The 21,774-nt window shown below is 35.3% G+C and overlaps 1 protein-coding gene across 3 annotated transcripts in view; it reads left to right on the forward strand.

Annotated features, from left to right (window-relative positions):
• CTNNA3 (catenin alpha 3) overlaps positions 1-21,774 on the forward strand; it is a 2,007,818-nt gene that overhangs the window by 626,277 nt on the left and 1,359,767 nt on the right. For all 3 annotated transcript variants that reach the window (XM_073878933.1, XM_073878931.1, XM_073878932.1), the window contains one exon: positions 6,612-6,815. In XM_073878933.1, the coding sequence (XP_073735034.1) occupies positions 6,612-6,815 (204 nt within the window). The remainder of the gene's footprint in view (positions 1-6,611; positions 6,816-21,774) is intronic.

Below are 21,774 nucleotides of genomic sequence, written 5' to 3' on the forward strand. Positions count from 1 at the left end.
AACATTGACATCTTCACAATATTTGTTCTTCCAATCCATGAGCATGGAACGTTTTTCCATTTCTTTGTGTCTTTCCCTATTTCTTTCATGAGTATTTTATAGTTTTCTGAGTACAGATCCTTTTCCTCTTTGGTTAGATTTATTCCTATGTGTCTTATGGTTTTGGTTGCAATTGTAAATGGGATCGACTCCTTAATTTCTCTCTCTTCTGTCTTGTTGGTGTATAGGAATGCTACTGATTTCTGTGTATTGATTTTATATCCTGCCACTTTACTGAATTCCTGGATGAGTTCTAGCAGTTTTGGGGTAGAGTCTTTTGGGTTTTCCACATAAAGTATCATATCATCTGCAAACAGTGAGAGTTTGACTTCTTCTTTGCCAGTTTGCATGCCTTTGATTTCTTTTTGTTGTCTGATTGCTGTGGCTAGGACTTCTAATACTATGTTGAATAGCAGTCGTGATAGTGGACATCCCTGCCTTGTTCCTGACCTGAGGGGGAAAGCTGTCAGCATTTCCCCATTGAGAATGATATTCGCTCTAGGTTTTTGATAGATGGCTTTTATGATATTGAGGTATGTACCCTCTATCCCTATACTCTGGCGAGTTTTGATCAAGAAAGGATGCTGTACTTTGTCAAATGCTTTTTCTGCATCTATTGAGAGGATCATATGATTCTTGTTCTTTCTTTTGTTAATGTATTGTATCACGTTGGTTGATTTGCAGATATTGAACCAACCTTGCAGCCTAGGGATTAATCCCACTTGGTCGTGGTGAATAATCCTTTAAATGTACTGTTGGATCCTATTGGCTAGTATTTTGGTGAGAATTTTTGCATCCATGTTCATCAAGGATATTGGTCTGTAATTCTCCTTTTTGATGGGGTCTTTGGTTTGGGGATCAAGGTAATGGTGGCCTCATAAAACGAATGTGGAAGTTTTCCTTCCATTTCTATTTCTTGGAACAGTTTTAGAAGAACAGATTTTAATTCTTCTTTCAATGTTTGATAGAATTCTCCTGGGAAGCCATCTGGCCCTGGGCTTTTGTTTGTTGGGAGATTTTTGTTGACTGCTTCAATTTCCTTAGGTTATAGGTCTGTTCATGTTTTCTGTTTCTTCCTGGTTCAGTTTTGGTAGTTGATACATCTCTAGGAATGCATCCATTTCTTCCAGGTTATCTAATTTGCTGCAATAGAGTTGCTCATAATATGTTCTTATAATTTTTTGTGTTTCTTTGGTGTTATTTGTGATCTCTCCTCTTTCATTCATGATTTTGTTGATTTGGGTCATTTCTTTTTTCTTTTTGAGAAGTCTGGCCAGGGGTTTATCAATCTTGTTAATTCTTTCAAAGAACCAGCTCGTAGTTTTCGTTGATCTGTTCTATTATTCTTTTGGTTTCTAGTTCATTGATTTCTGCTCTGATCTTTATTATTTCTCTTCTCCTGCTGGGTTTAGGCTTTATTTGCTGTTTTTTCTCTGGCTCTTTTAGGTGTAGGGTTAGGTTGTGTATTTGAGATTTTTCTTGTTTCTTGAGAGAGGCTTGTATTGCTATATACTTTCCTTTTATGACTGCCTTTGCTGCATTCCAAAGATTTTGAGCAGTTGTGTTTTCATTTTCATTTGTTTCCATGAATTTTTTAAATTCTTTAATTTCCTGGTTGACGCATTCATTCTTTAATGGGATGCTCTTTAGCCTCCATATTTGAGTTCTTTCCAACTTTCCTCTTGTGATTGAGTACTTGTTTCAAGGAATTGTGGTCTGAACATATGCAGGGAACAATCCCAGTATTTTGGTACTGGTTGAGACCTGATTTATGACCTAGGATGTGATCTATTCTGGAGAATGTTCCATGGGCACTAGAGAAGAATGTGTATTCCGTTGCTTTGCGATGGAATGTTCTGAGTATGTCTCTGAAGTCCATTTTGTCCAGTGTGTCATTTAAAGTCTTTATTCCTTGTTCTTTTGCTTAGATGATCTGTGCATTTCAGTGAGGGGGGTGTTAAAGTCCCCTACTAATATTGTATTGTTGTCGATGTGTTTCTTTGCTTTTGTTATTAGTTGTCTTATATAATTGGCTGCTCCCATGTTAGGGGCATAGATATTTATAATTGTTAGATCTTCTTGTTGGATAGACCCTTTAAGTAGGATATAGTGTCCTTCCTCATCCCTTATTACAGTCTTTGTTTTAAAATCTTATTTGTATGATATAAGGATTGTCTCCCCAGCTTTCTTTTGGTGTCCATTAGCATGGTAAATGGTTTTCCACCCCTCTCACTTTCAATCTGGGGGTGTCTTTGAGTCTAAAATGAGTCTCTTGCAGACAGCATATCGATGGGTCTTGTTTTTTAATACAGTCTGGTAGCCTGTGTCTTTTGATTGGGGCATTTAGCCCATTTACATTCAGGCTAACTATTGAAAGATATGAATTTAGTGCCATTGTATTGCATGTAAGGTGACTATTACTGTATATTGTCTGTGTTCATTTCTGGTCTCTGTTGCTTTTAGGCTCTCTCTTTGCTTAGAGGACCCTTTCATTATTTCTTGGATGGCTGGTTTCGTGTTTGCAAATTTCTTTAGGTTTTGTTTGTCCTGGAAGCTTTTGATCTCTCCTTCTATTTTCAATGACAGCCTAGCTGGATATATAATTTTAACTTCATATTTTTCTCGTTTAGTGCTCTGAAAATATCATGCCAGTCCTTTCTGGTCTGCCAGGTGTCTGTGGATAGGTCTGTTGCCAATCTAATGTTTCTATCATTGTAGGTTACATATCTCTTCTCCCGAGGTGCTTTCAGGATTTTGTCTTTGTCTCTGAGACTCGTAAGTTTTACTATTAGATGTCAGGGTGTTGACCTATTTTTATTGATTTTGAGAGGGGTTCTCTGTGCCTCTTGGATTTTGATGCCTGTTTCCTTCCCCAAGTTAGGGAAGTTCTCTGTTATAATTTGCTCCAATATACCTTCTGCCCCCCTCTCTCTTTTTTCTTCTGGGATCCCAATTATTCTAATGTTGTTTTATCTTACGGTATTGCTTATCTCTCGAATTCTGCCCTCCTGATCCAGTAGTTGTTTATCTCTCTTTTCCTGAGCTTCTTTTTGTTCCCTCATTTGGTCTTCTATATCACTGATTCTCTATTCTGCCTCATTTATCTTAGCAGTTAGTGCCCCCATTTTTTATTGCACCTCATTAGTAGACTTTTTGATTTCCCCTTGGTTAGATCTTAGTTCTTTTATTTCTCCAGAAAGGTTTCTCTAATAACTTACATGCTTTTTTCAAGCCCAGCTAGTATCTTTAAAATTATGATTCAGAACTCTAGGTCCAATATTGTACTAATGTCTGTATTGAATAGGTCCCTTGCAGTCGGTAGTACCTCTTGTTCTTTTTGGTGAGGTGATTTTTTCTGTCTTGTCATTTTGTCCAGAGGAGAATAGATGAATGAGAGAACAAAATGCTTACAGGGTTACAATGTCCTCAGAAAATATACTCTAAACAAATCAGAAAAGACCTGAAACCAGGGGAAAAGAAAGGGTAAGAAAGAAAAAAGAAAACAAAAAAAAAAAAAAAGAAAAAGATAAAAACAAAGATAAACAGAACAAAACAAAAAACAGAATATGATCAAATATAATCAGGCTGGTGCATAGATTAGTGCCACACAGTGGATTTTGAGCGTATTTTGGTCTTTTAGAAGAAGTGCCTTCCCAAATTTTAAAGAAAGAAAACTTACATATGTACAAAAATAAGGGTTGAAATGATGAAAGGAGGAAAGGAATTGATTAAGATAAGAAGTTGTTTGAAAAAAGAAAGAAGAATATTTAAAAAAAAAAAAAAGAAAGAAGAAAAGGGAGAGAATGTGATCAGGCAGGATACCAGAACAAAGCCTTATCCTAGAGATTTAGGGTGTATTTCGATCTATTAGAGGAAACTGTATCTCAAAATTTTAAAGAGAGAACAACTTATATATATATATATGCCAAAAATAAGGGTAACTAGTATGAAGGGAGAGAATATGACTCTAAAAATGAAAAATAAGAACGTTTTTTAAAAAAGGGATTGATAAGATGTTGGTTGAAAAAGGGAAAAAGAAAAATTAAAAAAAAAAGTTAAAACAATTAACTTTGAAAGAGTAAAGGATCATGGTAAAAAAGCCATTTATTCTATGTGCAGTATTCCCCTGGCGCTGGCATTCTGTCATTCTCATTGATTGGTAAACTTGGTCTTGGCTGGCTGTTCTTGCTGATCTTCTGGGGGAGGGGCCTGTTGCCGGCGGTTCCCAAATGTCTTTGCCAGAGGCGGACTTGCCCCGCCCTTGCGGTCTGGGCTAAGTTATCTGCTCCGGTTTGCTCTTGGGAGGTTTTTTTCCCTGTAAGCTTTCGGTACAGCTTTGGAGGATGAGAGTGAAAATGTCGGCTTCCCAATCTCTGCCCCGAAGGGGCCGAGAACTTGGGGACCCACTCCTCAGTGTGCCCCCAAATGAAAAGCAGTCAGTCCCTCCCGTCTCCCCAGTCTCTGGCCGCACTCCATGCTCACCCGGCCTGTGACCGAACGTTTCTATCTCTGGCACCCGACTGGGTGTGGAGTCTCCATATGCAGCAGATCCCCGCTGCGTGCTCCCACGGTGCGCTCCCGCGCTGCTCCTCCCAAGGGAGGAAGGGGAGTCTCCCTGGATCTGCCACTTGTTGGGTCCCTGCTGGAGGAGCAGTGGCCCGACTGTGCCGCGGATCACGGTTTATGACAACCCCAAGCTGAGAGCCCGTGCCTCAGTTCCGTCTCTTTAGCCAGCTTCTCCACTCTGGTACCTGGGAGCTCTGCCGCACTCAGGCACCCCCGTTCTTTTTGTGACCTCGATGGTCCTGAGACCACACTGTCCTGCGAGGGTTCCACCCCCTGCTTAGCCACTGGATTGATGTCCCTCAGTGGAGCTGACTTCTAAAAGTTCCGATTTTGTGCTCTGCTGCTCTATCACTTGCCAGAAGCGCGGACAGAGGCCCCCTCCCCTGCCATCTATCCTCTGGAATATTGCCTCAGATTCACTTTTCTGCACATCCTACCTTACAGACAGTGGTTCCTTTTCTGTTCAGAGAGTTGTTGCTATTCTTTTCTTCGCTCTCCTGTTGAGTTCGTAGGTGTTCAGAATGGTTCGATCCCTATCCAACTGAATTCCTGAGACCAGACGAAATCCAGGTCTCCTACTCCTCCGCCATCTTCCTCCACCCTCCCTACTGAAAGGAAGAATTCTTCTGAAAAATTTTAAGATATTTAACCAATTTTATGAAAGATCCGTTTCTAGTTGTATTTTATATTATATGTGTACATAACACAGTACTAATTTTTCTTTTTCTCTAATTGTTTTGAAATGTTTTTTCTTTCTGTAATCATTTTCTCTTCCTAGCTTGGCTTAGAATTGTAGTTTTAAAAATTTTATGGTACTTTTGATCCCCAAGGATTTATCATAATGTAATTGGACAATGAGCAATGTAAGATACACACATACACACAATATACGTACACCTCTGTGTATGTTTCTTTACATACATATAAGGTTAGACACTCTGATCATTGTGTGTGTTTGTGTGTTTGTGTTTGTATGTTTTGCTCACATATGCACAAACATTTTGAAAATCATTATGTGATTTCATTTTATTCTAAGGGTTCTTCAGAGAGCTTTTATTTGATACTAATTCTTTTTCCAATTACCACATTATGCTTAAATCTTGGAAAGGCTTCCTCTTTTGATATATTTTAATAAAAGAACCCTTAGAGTCACATAACGTCCATCTTTTCATCATAGGCTACAGATTATCTTGAATTCTGTTGCCTGAAGACTTATGCATGATATAAACATTAAAAATACCATGTCAGGTTCCAATAATTGGAAATAGCTAGAAGTTATAATAGATCAAATGGAAGATAGACTTTTACTTTTGCAATAAATAATTAAGTTCAGAATTCTCTTTGATATATTAGTGTTGAATTTAGAGTGTATGATTTACAGTGAGGCATAACTAAAATAATACTGAATTAGATTTTATACAACCTGGATACTCATCTGAAATCACTGTTTATTTGCCCAGTGACCTTGGGCAAGAGAGCCTCAGCTTGACTCATCACCAGTTGAAATGTGTAGTTAATATCTTTACTGCCCAACTCTTTTTAGTGTTATCAGGATGAGATGATATGTGTGAAAATATTATATAAACAATGAAGTTCCATATTAAGGTGACTATTGTAAATAATAGTTGATATGTGCCATGCACTGTATTAAGCATTCACATAATTCTTACAAAGTTTTATGAGACAAGCAACATTTTAATATTCCAATTTTACAGATCAGGAAGGTGAGGTTCAGAGTGTATAAGACACTTGATTGAGCTCACACTATCTGTGAGTAGGAAAGGCAAGATTTGGATACTGGTTTGTTTGACACTAGACTTGATGCTCATAATTGCACAATTTTTATCTCTCATTTGAATAATACTTATTACATAGAGTAATGCATGGAAATGAAATTCTCTTTATTGTCACATCTGAATTCTAAATGTGAAAACGAAATAATATTTATTTTTCTTAAAAGTAGAATGTAATGGAGTTGTAATTATTGAAATGTATTCTTCCTTTAGAATTTAATTGTCTTGGATCCACTCACTGTGACTGAGGAAGAAATTAGACCATCATTAGAGAAACGTCTTGAAGCCATTATCAGTGGGGCTGCGCTATTGGCTGACTCTTCGTGCACTAGAGATTTCCATCGGGAACGGATTATTGCAGAATGCAATGCCATTCGCCAGGCTCTCCAGGACCTGCTTTCAGAGTACATGAACAATGTAGGTAACTTGTTTTCCACCAACCTCATGCACTGGGTATATGCTGATGTTTTTTCTGTGTACAAATGTGATAAATTACAAATGAGTACATGATCTTACATATTTGGCTTTCTGAGTAGGTTCTACTCACAGAATACAGCATTGATATAGGAATTTCTAGGGATGGGAGCCAACAATATATAATTGGTTTTTTTTGAGGCAGTATCTAAATATTAGTTGAAGAAGGGAGTCAAGATTGGAGAAAAGAAACTGGACTTGGACATCAATTTAAAGGATAAAAGGAAGATGAAGAAAAGGGCAGACTGTTCAGGATTACATTGGTGAATAACAAAATTTAGACAGTATTAGATAAAGTCAATGTTGAAGGGATCAGGGGTTATTTTTGAAGGTGTAAGGAACTCATGTAGTTTTCAACATTAGCTCCTAAACTTTTTGCACATGACATAATGTCATAAATTTTTTTGCAGTTTTAAACTATCTCTTAGGAATATTAGAAATGCTGTCTAAATTTAGACACATGCAAAAATATTTGTTTCAAGGTGCTTTTGGTTTCATTTCATATGTCTTTATATATGATATATTCATTTCATATGTATATATTTATATCCATCTATGGAGTATCTATGCCAGTTCTTACATCAAATCTTATTGCTATTTTTAAAATGAAGAAGAAAGAAGACATTGCCTTGAAGACATTGTCAAGTGTTTATTGATCATAAAGGCTCCTAAATAATAGAGCTAAACAGAATGAAGGATTTAGATATATATAATTAATATATAATAATACATATTTATAAAATATTTTGCTCATCTGCCTTACAAATGAAATAATTAAAGAATTATGAAGATATATTTTGAAATTTATTAGTTACAAAGCTTATGACTTTTTGGGTGTGAAGTTGAAGATTTAAGATTGTTCTGTATAAGTAATTTATGTGAATAATTGAAATGTGCTAAAATTAGTTAATGAGTTTTAAGGCTCCTTCTGCACATATGATGTATCTCCATACTCTTAATATTTGATGACTTTGGCTCCTGACCAAAAATCTCTTGCCTGTCAAGAAATCAAAGTTGCAAAGCAGATTTTGTTAATAAGAAGAACATGTTCTAACATCATGTCCTGCTTCTGAAGCTAGAATAGTTCCATTTTTAGCATACGATATATTCTTTTTTTAATTTCCAGTATTTTTATGGAAAATTATGAGAAAGCATAAGAAATAGAAAATTATATAAGGCACGCATGAACCCAGAGAGCATATAATATATTCTTAAAGATTTTTTAAGGGAATTCATCAATTATAAGAAACTCAAAAGATAATATTGTATTGGGTTTCCTTCTCCCATGATCTGTAAACTATTAAAATTATTATTCTCACATTTATAGATAAAAATACAATTACATATAAGTTTAATTTATAAATTATAAAATTATAGATAAATTCACTTTATCAGATATAGATAAAGTTGTTTTATTCCTTTAGATGCAAAAGCAAACAGATACACATGCACAGTCACCCACATACATAGTCAGTTATGGCCATGTGATTGTGGAGCTTGATGCAAAATGAAAATGCAAGTATTCTTGTTCAAAAGCAGAGGAAATAACTCTTTTTCCTTTTTCACAGCCTTGAATGACTGAGAAAGATGATTTTTATTTGCTGTTTAATGTTAGGTTCCCTAGTACATAGGGATACTTGTGGGAACATGCAGACCCTCACAGGTATCTGTGGCTCTTCCCCGTGACTGTGACCCATTTTGCCTTGTGCCAAAGGCCGTCACCAGAAGTGGAGGGGGGCAGCAATTGTCGGGTGGGGGAACAGGTGGTTAAGGACCTGTACCCGGAAGGCAGAACTAAATGTGAGTCTGGGACATATGCTTCTGTTCCATCAGACTTCACTAATATACTCAAATTCAGAGATAAAATTGTTAAAAATTTCAAGACTGTGATAGCAGAGTATTAAATACAAACCATGAGGTTTCTTTCTGAGGATGGGACCCTATGTGCCATCATATGCCCCTGAAGCTGGTCCTGTGTATCATAAATACATATCACATAAGTGGTCTTATGGCTCTCTTTAACTTTGGGTTAAAAAGTATTCATACCAAAGGTGAAGTGATGGGAACATTCTGCCCTGGGTGCAATCATTAAGAAGGTGCACTATATCTAGATATTTATAAACAATAATAAAACCAACTGAAAGTTGGCCTGCTTTTTACTATCACCATGTTTAGCAGTTCTAGATGTTAAGTGATAAAATGTTTTTCTCAAAATTCATTTGTTTTTCTAAGTTCTAAACAATTACTGTGGTTATAATTGATGTTTAATAATATGTACATATGATTCAAATTGCACATTTTATGATTATACTTTAATAACCATTATATTCCTTATGCATTTAAATAGCGGATTCAAAATAATGATGACACAAAGACAAAGAACTAGAAATAGAGTCACTTCAATTCTGTTATTTTATGTGGTCACATGGAATTTTTATTTAAATTTAAAAGTTATGACAATGAAACAGTATGAATTTCCATGGGTAATATTTGTGTTACATAAATGCAGATTTATGCATGTGAAGTTCATATGTGAAATCTTTTTTTTTCATTCGTGAAATATTTTATTGAATTTGAGTACTAACTTTGAAATTTGTTTTCCCTTTAAGATTTGTCAATTGCTTTAAAGTTAACAAATTGGAAAATAATGATTATTACTGAAAAGTAATTTTGTCATACAGAGAATAGAGGTGTTTAAATAACCACTGCAGGTATAAAATATGCTATGTGAGGCACTGAAAATACATATGTATTTTTCTATGTTTTACTGCTCTTTTTTTTAACAAAGATTTACTCTGATACTCAGTTTCAAGGTCCATTTGTTAAGTACACAAAACTTATATTACTAATATCCTTCTGTTAGATATGTTGGCTTTAAAACGAGGTAAGTTCTGTGTTAGAAGAATCAAGTGGAAAGAAATTTTTTCATTTATAATATGCAAATAATTAAGATCAGAGGTAAGTAGCTTTTTAAAATCATGTCCAGATAATTATCTTAACACATATTTTTTTAAGGGTAGACTCAATTAGGAATTTAAATGTTTTTCAGTTATTTAGTTGATTAGATTGCACTGCTCTTCATACTTGATAGAGGCTGTTTTCTTCTTCCTTCCTCCTTCCCCCATGTCTCCTCTTCTCTTCTGGCAAAGGAGAGTAAATACCCCTGAAATACCTCTTGGTCATGGCACTTCCCCATTTTTAGTTCTTATCCCTGTTGTAATTCCTGTGTTTACTCCTCTGCATCTCTGCTGGACAGGAGCTCTAAGAGAATGAGGAATATCTCCCTTGCCCTTAAAACAGAGACTTTCAGGTAGCGGGGGCTCAGTAGTTATTATTTGGATACAGGTAAATTGAATTTAGTGCTTGCTTCTTCTCATTTTTTAAATTAAAATGACAGTGTGCCTAAAGCAATTGATTTGTATTTATTTATTATATTAAATGATTACCATGGAAAAAATATGGGGACGATTAATGATAAGAAAAAAAACATAGAAAAGGAAGAAGAACAAAGGTGAGAAAGCTGTTCTTTGGGTGATCTTAGTATATTTATATATTCCTTTCTCTTAGGATATAATATTAAACACTTGTTGAGGAAGGCATTTTTCTTTTTTTTTAAGGGAATGAAATAATTATTGTGTGTGGGTAATGTCTGGTGATCTGCCCTAATGTTGGTGTAGATGTCAGAGCAGGAGGAGCTAAATTTATGCAGTGGTGGTCCACATGATTAGAAATACATTTATATGCACATTATGTTAACATTCTATTGTAAGTACAACCCATTAATAATAAAAAAGTATGAATTTGTAATATTATGGTAAAGCACTACAAAAACAATGTAGTAGCTCTTTTTCATATAAAAGTGCAGTATTTTAGGCCTAATACTAGTATCTTGACCTAGACAATGAATATTGGAGTTAAACAGCAGGAACCAATCTGGAAAAACTGTGGGAATATTTTCAGAACATATTCCCAGGTTTATTTTTATTCCCGATTTATATCACAAATGATGCTTCTTTATACCTTTCATCAGCTTTAATGAAAGGGAATGTACTTTCCTGGTATTAGCTGAACTCAACCTTTCTCAGAATTTGCTCAAAGATTTTAGGATAGCTGTTGTACTTCAGACTTCAACTTCCTGTTTAAGGAATGCTTTGTCTCATTTGGTGGGCCTGGTTTGCTTTTCAGATTAGTTAGGAGCTTTTGTAATTGGGCTGGTGATAGAATAAATGCTTGATGATTATCGAGACATAATAAAGATAACTGTGAAAACTTAAAGCAAGATTAACACTCATTATAATCTGTGGATGTTTTATGTGAATGTGACTTCAAGGCTTCAAATTTTGTAAGCCTGTTGAGTACAGAGAAGTTCAACAGTGGGAAATGAATGCAGTTTATGTTTTCTCAGGCTCAGTCCATATGACCAGTTCAAGTCTAGATGATTTTACTTTCTTCTTCTTTTTTTTTTTTTAAGAATTTATTTGTTTGAGAAAGAGAATGAGAGACAGAGAGCGCGAGAGGGTCAGAGGGAGAAGCAGACTCCCTGATGAGCAGGGAGCCCAATGTGGGACTCGATCCTGGGATTCCAGGATCATGACCTGAGCCGAAGGCTGTCGCTTAACCAACTGAGCCACCCAAGCGCCCTAGATGACTTTACTTTCTTAAACAGATCAGTAAGTCTTGATCATTTTTTTGACTGAAATTCTATGTTTAGTAAGTTCAATGTCTTGTGACATTAGTAAGAAATTAGTAGGAAATGAAACCAGATGGATCCATAACTTATGATAAAACAAAACCACTTGCCACTTTAATGATTATATATATTTGTCCCAATATTTTCCATATATAGATAGTAATAATTATTTTACATCCATAGGTCAAAAGTCTGACACAAGTCTCACTGGGATAAAAAAGGAAGTGTTAGCAATGCTGTATTCTTTTCTGGAGTCTATAGGGAGAAATCCATTTCTTTGCCTTTTCCAGCTTCTAGAGGCCATCCACATTCCTTGGTTCACAGCCTCTTTCTCCATCTTCACAGCCAGCAATGTCAGACTTCTCTGACTCTTTCTGTCCCCACATCTCTTTCTCCGACCCCAGCCAGGAAATGTTTTCTACTTTTTAGGACTCATATGATTAGTTAGGGCCCACCCAGATTATCCAGGATAGTCCTGCCATCTCATGGCTCTTAGCCTTATTTACATCCACAAAGTTCCTTTTGTCATGTAAAGTCCTGGGAATTAGGGTGTGAGCATCTCTGGGAGCCCTATGACATACATTAATACCAGTCTTTCTTAGTCTCCTCTGTGGAATGGTCAATACTCCTTGCATTTTGAATCTATTATAGTAGTTAGTATCCCTTACTTACTTTAGGCTTTATGCAGGCAGATCTATTGTCTGTCTGTTTTATTTACTATTTTATCTCAAGCCCCAGGCACAATACTTGGCATTAGAAAAAGCTAGCTTGTATTTTTGAATGAAAAAATAAAATGAAATTATTGCATATTGTATACATCATATAGTGGAGAAACAGCTTCTCTGACATTAAATGAAATGAGTTCCAAGCATCTACTCGATTTATATGATAGATTGCCTTTATAAAAGGTCTTATTTTGCAAAGTATAGATCTTTTCTAAAAATCAGTGTGAATATTCAGAAACATAATTTTCTCATCATAGTCTCTTCATTTGAATGCCCATCCAGATATATTCCAAAACAAGACTTTTACTAATTAAAAAATATACTCCAGAGAATATTCAGAATCAGATAAAGTTTAACATTTGTTTTTTTAAAACTTAGAAGTATATTTTTCTAAGGTATTTCTGCTGTTTTTCTTATACCTCCAGGATTGGTTAGACCTAGTCCATCTTCTCTGATGTACCAGGTAAATAAGGAATTCTTCATGTGGTTGGGGCAGAGCAAGGAGGCTCTCTAAAGAAGGAAGGGTTTTAGAGGGAAATCAGTGTTTTTTTTTTTTAAATAATGGTCTTTCTGTAATTGGTGAAAACAAAGTTGGAGGTGGGCGGCCATCATACTTTAGTTCTAAGAATAAGTAGACATGGATATTTCTTCAGGAGTGGGTTGAAATCATGTTGATATTGTTAAGTTTGGATGTGTTGCTGGACAGAATCTTTACGTGATGTAGAATCCTTAGTAAACTTAACACTCAGATTGGTACTTTACTCTAGAGGTTATTAGAGAATTTAGTGAATGAGTCAGGTCTGGCTGTATGCAGGGAGCAATTTGCATTTCCAGACCTCTACTTGCCCAATATTTTCTTCTTTTGGTGTCTTATGTGAAAGTGCATTATTGGTTCTCATTACATACTTGTTGAGTGAGTAAATAATCAAATGGACTGTCTTTTGTTATTCAGAGCCCTATTTCATTTGTAAATCCTGGGTTTAATGTATTCCCTCTCCTGGGGAATTATAAAGATTCACTAAGGCCAACAAAGAGATGTTAAGGGGTTTTTCTTCATTAAAAGTCCTCTACCTCTTTTCTGAAATCAATTTTAGAAATGATTTCAGCCTTATTTGTCATAATGATAAGATAAAGCAGTTCGGATGATCTATATGCAATGAGTTTTTGAATACTGGAGACAACTTAGAATTAAAATTCTAAAAATCTAAAGGCAGCTTCCAAACCTTCTTTTCTTTTCTTTTCTTTTTCTTTGCTTTCTTTCTTTTCTTTTCTCTCTCTCCCTCTTTTCATTCCTTCCTTCCTTCCTTCCTTCCTTCCTTCCTTCCTTCCTTCCTTCCCTCCTATCTTCCTTCCTTCCATCCATCCATTCTTTCACATAACTGGCTTTTCTAACACAAAGAAGAAGGCAGAGACTTAGATAAAATGTGAATATGGAGGAATTTATCCCAAATGAAAGAACAAGATAAGGCCATGGCTAGAGTTCTAAGTGAAACAGATATAAATAACATGCCTGATGGAGAACTTAAAGCAACAATCATAGGGATACTCACTGGGCTTGAGAAAAGAATAGAAGACATCAATCAGCAAGATCCTTAACACAGATATAAAAGAGTTATAAAAGAATCAGCGAGATCCTTAACACAGATATAAAAGAGTTATAAAAGAATCAATCAGAAATGAAAAGTGCAATAAACAAGATTAGAAACACACTTGATGCAATGAACAGCAGGCTGGAAGAAGAAGAGAAATGAATTAATGACCCTGAAGACAAAGTAATGAAAAGTAGTGAAGCTGAACAAAAGAGAGAAAGAAGAATTGTGTAACACAAGAATAGACTTAGGGAACTCAATGACTCCATCAAACAGAATAACATTCTCATTAGAGGTCCCAGAAGAATGAGAAAGGGGGCAAAAAATTCATTTGATGAGATAATAGCTGAAAACTTTCCTAATCTGGGGAAGGAAACAGACATCCAGATCCAGGAGGCACAGAGGACTTCCATCATTTAAAAAAAAAAAAATCAGGCCAACCCCAAGATATATTGTAATTAAATTTGCAAATATACTGATAAAGAAAAAATCTTAAAGCAGAAAAACAAAAGAAGTCATTAACTTACAAGGGAAAACCCATAAGAGTAGCTGGAGATTTTTCAACAGAAACTTGGCAAGCCAGAAGAGAACAGCATGATATATTCAAAGTGCTGCATGGGAAAAATCTGCAGCCAAGAATACTCTATCCAGCAAAGCTATCATTCAGAATAGAAGGAGAGATAAAGAGTTTCCTAAACAAAACTAAAGCGTTCATGACTACTAAATTAGCCCTGCAAGAAATATTAAATCGGACCCTTTGAGTGGAAAGGAGAGACCAAAAATAACAGTATAAAGCAGGAAACACAAAAGCAATAAAATTTTTCTGTAAATATCAGTCAAGGAACTCACACAGAAAAGGATATAACATATGATAACATATACCTAAAACATGGGGAGGAGAGGAGAAAAGAATTTGTTCAAACTTGAATGACCATCAACTTAATATAGACTGCTATTTACAGAAGAAGCATATACAAGCCTAGTGGTAATCATATATCAAAAACCACTAGGGCGCCTGGATAGCTCAGTTAAATGGCTGTCTTCAGCTCAGGTCATGGTGTCGGGGTCCTGGGATCGAGCCCTGTGTCGGGCTCCTTGCTCAGCAGGGAGTCTGCTTCCCCTCTGCCCCTCCCCCTGCTTGTGCTTTCTCTCTCTCACTTACTGCCAAAAAAAACCCCAAAAAACTAATAAACATGCAAAGAATAAAGAAAAAGAAATCCACATATATCACTAAAGAAAATTAGCCAAAAATGAAAACAAAAAAGACAAGAAGGATCAGAGAAAATCTCCAGAAACAACAAAACAATTAATAAAATGGCAATAAATACATATCTATCAATAATTATTTTTAATGTAAATGGACTAAATGCTCCTATCAAAACACATACGATTTAAGAATGGATAAAAAAGACCCATTTATATGCTGTATACAAGAGACTCATTTTAGACCTAAAGACACCTGCAGATTGAAAGTGAGGGGATGGAGAAACATTTCTCATGCAAATGGATGTCAAAAGAAAGCCAGGGCAGCAATACTTATATTGGACAAAATAGACTTTAAAACAAAGACTGTAACAAGATAAAGAAGGGTACTATATAATAATAGGGTGGACAATCCAGCAAGAAGCTATAATAATTATAAATGTTATGCACCCAACATGGGGGCACCCAAATATGTAAAAATTTAATAACAAACATAAAGGAACTAATTGATAACACAATAATAATAGGGGGCTTTAACACCCCACATATATCAAGGGACAGATCATTTCAACAGAAAATCAAGAGAATAATGGCTTTGTAATGACACATTGGACCAGATGGACTTAACAGATATATTCAGAACATTCCATCCTAAAACACCAGAATACAGATTCTTTTCAAGTGCACATGGGTCATTCTCCAGAATAGATCATATATTAGGTCAGAAAATGTGCTTCAGCAAATACAAAATTATTGAAGTCATTACCATGCACCTTTTCTGACCACATTAGAAATCAACCGTAAGAAAAAATATGGAAAGACCACAAATACATGGAAGTTAAACAACATGCTACTAAACAATGAATTGGTCAATCAGGAAATCAAAGAAGAAATTAAAAAATACATGGAAACAAATGAAAATGAAAACACAATGGTCCAAGACCTTTGGGACGCACCAAAAGCAGTCTTAAGAGGGAAGTATATAGAGTAAGTCCTAACTCAAGAAACAAGAAAAATCTCAAATAAACCAACTAACCTTAAACCTAGAGGAACTGGAAAAAGAACAAGTGAAGCCTAAAGCCAGTAGAAAGAAGGAAATAATAAAGATTAGAACAGAAATATGATATAGAAACAAAAACAAAAACAAAAAACCACAATAGAACAGATCAATGAAACCAGGAATGGGTTCTTTGAAAAATCAATAAAATTGATAAACCTCTAGCCAGGAAGAGAAAGGACCTAAATAAATAGAATCACAAATGACAGAGGAGAAATAAGAACCAACAGCATAGAAATGCAAACAATTATAAGAGAATAGTATGAAAAACGGTATGCTAACAAATTGGACAACCTGGCAGAAATGGATAAATTCCTAGAAACATGTCAATTATCAAAACTGAAATAGGAAGAAATAGAAAAGTTGAACAAACTGATAACCAGCAGAGAAATTGAATCAGTAATAAAAAAAACTCCCAACAAGCAAAAGGTCAGACCAGATGGCTTCATAGGGGAATTCTACCAAATATTTAAAGAAGAGTTAATACCTATTCTTCACATACTATTCCAAAACATAGAAAAGGAAGGAAAAGTTCCAAATTCATTCTGTGAGGCCAGCATTACCCTGATACCAAAATCAGATAAAGACAACACTAAAAAAGAGAACCGTAGGCTAATACATCTGATGAACAAAGACACAAAAATTCTCAGTAAAATACGAGCAAACTGAATCCAACAAAATTAAAAAAATCATTCACCATGATCAAGTGGGATTTATTCCTGGGTTGCAAAGATGGTTCAGTATTCAATAATCAACCAACGTGATACATCCCATTAGTAAAATAAAGGCCAAGAACCATATGATAGTTTCAATAGATGCAGAAAAAGCATTCAACAATGTACAACATATATTCATGATAAAAATCCTCAACAAAGTAGGTTTAGAGACAACATACCTCAACATAATAAAGGTCATATATGAAAAACCCACAGCTAACATAATCATTAATGGGGAAAAACTGACAGATTTTCTCATAAGGTCAGGAACGAGATAGGGCTATCTACTCCCACCACTTTTATTGAACATAGTATTGGGGAGTTCTAACCACAGCAATCAGATAACAACAAGAAAAAAATAAAAGGCATCCAAGTCAGTAAGGAAGAAGTAAAACTTTCTGTTTGCAGATGACATGATACTATATATAGAAAACCTGAAAGTCTCTACCCTAAAACTGCTAGAATTGATAAATGAATTCAGTTAAATCACAGGATAAAAATCAGTGTACAGAAATCTGTTGCATTTCCATACACTGATAATGAAGCAGCAGAAAGAGAAATTAAGGAATCAATTCCATTTAAAATTGCACCCAAAACAACAAGATACTTAGGCATAAAACTAACCAAAGAGGTAAAAGACCTATACTCTGAAAACTATAGAACACAGATGACAGAAATTAAAGATGACACAAAGAAATGGAAAGACATTCCATGCTCATGGATAGGAAGAGCAAATATTGTTAAAATGCCTAAACTACCCAAAGCAATCTATACATTTAGTGCAATCCCTATAAAAATACCACGAACATTTTTCACAAAGCTAGAACAAACAATCCTAAAATTTGCATAGAACAACAAAAGACCCCCAATAGCCAAAGCAACCTCGAAAAAGAAAAGCAAAGCTGGAAGCATCACAATTGCAGTCTTAAAGTTGTATCACAAAGCTGTAGTGATCCGGACATTATAGTAGAGGTATAAAAATAGACACAGATCAATGGAACAGAATGGACAACCCAGAAATAGACCCACAACTATATGGTAAATTAATTTTTGACAAAGCAGGAAGAAATATCCAATGGGAAAAAGACTGTCTTCAACAAATGGTGTTGTGAAAACTGATTGGCAGCAACATTGAAAAGAATGAAATTGGACCACTTTCTTATACCACATAGAAAAATAAATTCAAAATGCATCAAAGACCTAAATGTGAGTCCTGAAACCATAAAAATCATAGAAGAGAACACAGGCAGTGGTTTCTTTCACATTGGCCATAGCAAAATCTTTCTAGGTATATCTCCTGAGGCAAAGGAAACAAAATAAAAAATAGTTGGGACTACATTAAAATAAGCTGCTGTGAGAATGAAGGAAATAGTCAATAGAACTAAAAGGCAACCTACAGAATGGGAGAATGCAAATGACATATCTGATAAAGGGTTAGTATCCAAAATATATAGAACTTATAAAACTTAACATCTAAAAAATGGACAATATAATTAAAAATGGGCAGAAGACATGAATAGACATTTCTCCAAAGAAGACATACACATGGCCAATAGGCACATGAAAAGATGCTCAACATCACTGATCATCAGAGAAATACAAATCAAAAGTACAAAGAGATATCACCTCACATTGTCAGAATGGCTAAAATCTACAACCCAGAATAAACAGATGTTAAAAATAGACCTGTGACCCTGCAATTGCACTATTAGGTATTTAACCAAAGGATATGAGAATACTGATTAGAAGGGGTACATGCACCCCAATATTTATAGCAGAGCTATCAACAATAACCAAAGTATAGAAAGATCCCAAATATCCATTGAATAATTAATGGATAAAGAAGATGTGGTATATATATACAATGGAATATTATTCAGTGATTAAAAAGAATGAAGTCTTGCCATTTGCAACAACGTGGAGTGTATTATGCTAAGTGAAATAAGTCAGTCAGAGAAAGACAAATACCACATGATTTCGTTCATATGTGGAATTTAAGAAACAAAAGAGATGAACATCGGGGAAGGAAAGGAAAAATAAAATAAGATAAGAACAGAGAGGGAGGCAAACCATAAGAGACTCTTACCTAGAGAGAGTAAACTGCGGATTGCTGGAGGGTAGGTGGGTGGGGGGATGGGCTAAATAGGTGATGGGCATTAAGGAGGGCACATGTTAGGATGTGAACTGGGGGTTATATGTAAGTGATGCATCACCAAATTCTACTCCAGAGAATTGCTACTATACTATATGTTAACTAACTTGAATTTAAATTAAAAAAAAAAGAAAAATCATGGATATCTTTGTTAGGCAAAAGATGAAGACAAACGACCTCTCTGACAGAAGGTATAACCTTTGAAAACTTTCAACTGTGTATTGCTCTTTGCATGGAATATAAGTCTTGTCACTTTAAGATATTCTCCATTGCTTTTTTTAATGGTTTGATTATCATATATATTATATATATTAATTATAATTCATTTTACACAAACTACCTCATTCTCTTCCTGTGTTCTCCTGTGTTCTCTCTTTATCTGGTTAGTTTCCCTTTTTTTAAAAAATAATAATGGCTGCCTACTTTTCTTATTTTAGCGTTTCTTTTTTTTAATTTAAATTCCAGTTAACATACAGTGTAATGCTATTTTCAGGTGTATAATGTAGTGATTCAACACTTCCATATAATACCTGGTGCTGATCACAAGTGCACTCCTTATTCCCATCACCTATTTAACCCATCCCCCAACCCACCTGACTTCTGGTAAGCATCAGTTTCTCTATAGTTAAGAGTCTGTTTTTTGGTTTGCTTTCTCTCTCTTTTTTTCCCTTTGATCATTTGTTTGTTTCTTAAATTCCACATATGAGTGAAATCATATGGTATTTGTCTTTCTCTGACTGTGACTTATCTTGCTTAGCATATTACTCTCTGGCACCATCCGTGTTGTTGCAAATGGCAAGATTTCATTCATTGCTAATATTCCATTACACATATTATATGCTATAAATACTATACATACTATATAGTATATATATATATATATTATATATCAAATCTTTATTCATTCATCAGTTGATGGACATCCATGCTGCTTCCATATCTTGGCTATGTAGATAATGCTGTTCAAAACGTCAGGGTGAATGTATCCATTTGAATTAGTATTTTTATATTTTGGGGTAAATAGCTACTACCTTGATTGCTAGATCATAGGGTAGTTCTACTTTTAATTTTTTGAGGAACCTCCATAGTGTTTTTCACAGTGGCTGCACCAGTTTGCATTCCCCCCAACAGTGTAGGAGGGTTCCCCTTTCTCCGCATCCTCGCCAAGATCTATTATTTCCTGAGTTGTTAATTTTAGCCATTCTGACAAGTGTAAAGTGGTATCTCATTGTGGTTTTGATTTGTATTTCCCTGATGATGAGTGATGTTGAGCACATGATTTCTAATATTTGTGGGGAAGGTTAGCTGCTCACTTTAGGTTTCAACTGATCCTTTCCCAAGAAATGTGTTTCTTTACCCCGCAGTGTTCAAGCACTGCTCAGTAGTTTTTGGATGTTCCTGCTATTTTGTTTTTAAACATTGGACTTAACTCAAAGGTTTTCATTACATAAAAATAGAAACAGGTTAAATGATAGAAATGACAATAATAAAGTAGGAAGCAAGAGTCTTGGCATGAAGTGTTAGTTCAGTGTTGGACAAAAAATAAGGGTTTTGAGCTGGGCATGGTTCCTAGCTAGGAGATGATATTTGAATGAAGAGAAAGATTGTTGTCTTAGATCGGATACCCTAAAGGTGATTCTGAGATAAAAGTTAACATGAAGAAGGGTTTTTGGAGTTATTCTTTTGGGACATACACATAATAAGGAAGTGAAGAAGTCAGGATTGGGCAAAGGGAGAAGGTGACTTACTGTAGATATCCCAGCCATCCTGTGGGAAGCCCAAACTGAGATGAATCTTTGTATCCCTGCACAGGTTAGTTAATACTTGTGGGTCACTCACAGAAGCAGTGTCACCTTGGACAAGGGGCTCCCTGCAGCTGAAGGCAGTTCTTAGGGAGGGATAGACCTGTGGGTCAACTGTAGTTGATATTTCCTGTAAAGGAGAGTGAAGCACCATAGAATTCATTATAACTGTTAAATGAAAAAAGTAATATGGTAGGGTTTTTTTGGTAGGCCTTGAACAATGGAATATTATCTTGTATTAGCAACTCTGGTCAGTATATTTGGCCTTCCATAGTTTTATTTTGCTGTTGGTAACGTTCAGGAAATTAATAGTTATTATTAACCATATAATTTATTTTCCAGTTTGGAATACTTCTGAGAGATCAAGGTGGTCTGTAATAATTAACAGACATTCCCTGATCTACAAAAGTCATAAGTCAGAACTGTCCCAAGCAGACCTAAGATGTATGGTCACCTAGAAATTGTGTGACTATATATGTATTACAGATAGGATAATGCATATCAAGGATTTTAAGAGGAATTTAACATATTTTATTGACAGATTCTGTATTAGCCATAAAAAATAGCTAAAACATAAAGTTTGAGTTAAAGTTCTATTAGTGTTGCAGTTTCTAGCCATGTAATTCTTCTAGATATATTTTGCTAAGAACTGGTGATTTCTGAGTCTTAAAATAACAGTCTTAGTTGTCAAGGGGAATCAAACAAATAAGTAAGCAAAATAGAACACAATAAAAACTGTAATAGTAGTCAGTACTAAATACAATAATAGCACCAAGTAGGGAGTAGTAAACTCCTCTGTAGTTCATCAGGGAAGCCTTCATGGAGGAGAAAGCTCTTACACTTGCTTTTGAAACATAGACAGTTGGGAATTCCAGAAAGGGGTAACAGCCTGTGCAAAGGCACAAAAGCAAGAATCAACGTTGTGTGTTTGGTGTGGGAAACATAAGCAGTTTGATTTGGATGAAATG

This window comes from Callorhinus ursinus, unplaced genomic scaffold (assembly GCF_003265705.2).
Source record: "Callorhinus ursinus isolate GAN/ISIS: 27379988/994484 unplaced genomic scaffold, GSC_fseal_2.0 scaffold31, whole genome shotgun sequence".
In the NCBI taxonomy this organism is placed as follows: Eukaryota; Metazoa; Chordata; class Mammalia; order Carnivora; family Otariidae; genus Callorhinus; species Callorhinus ursinus.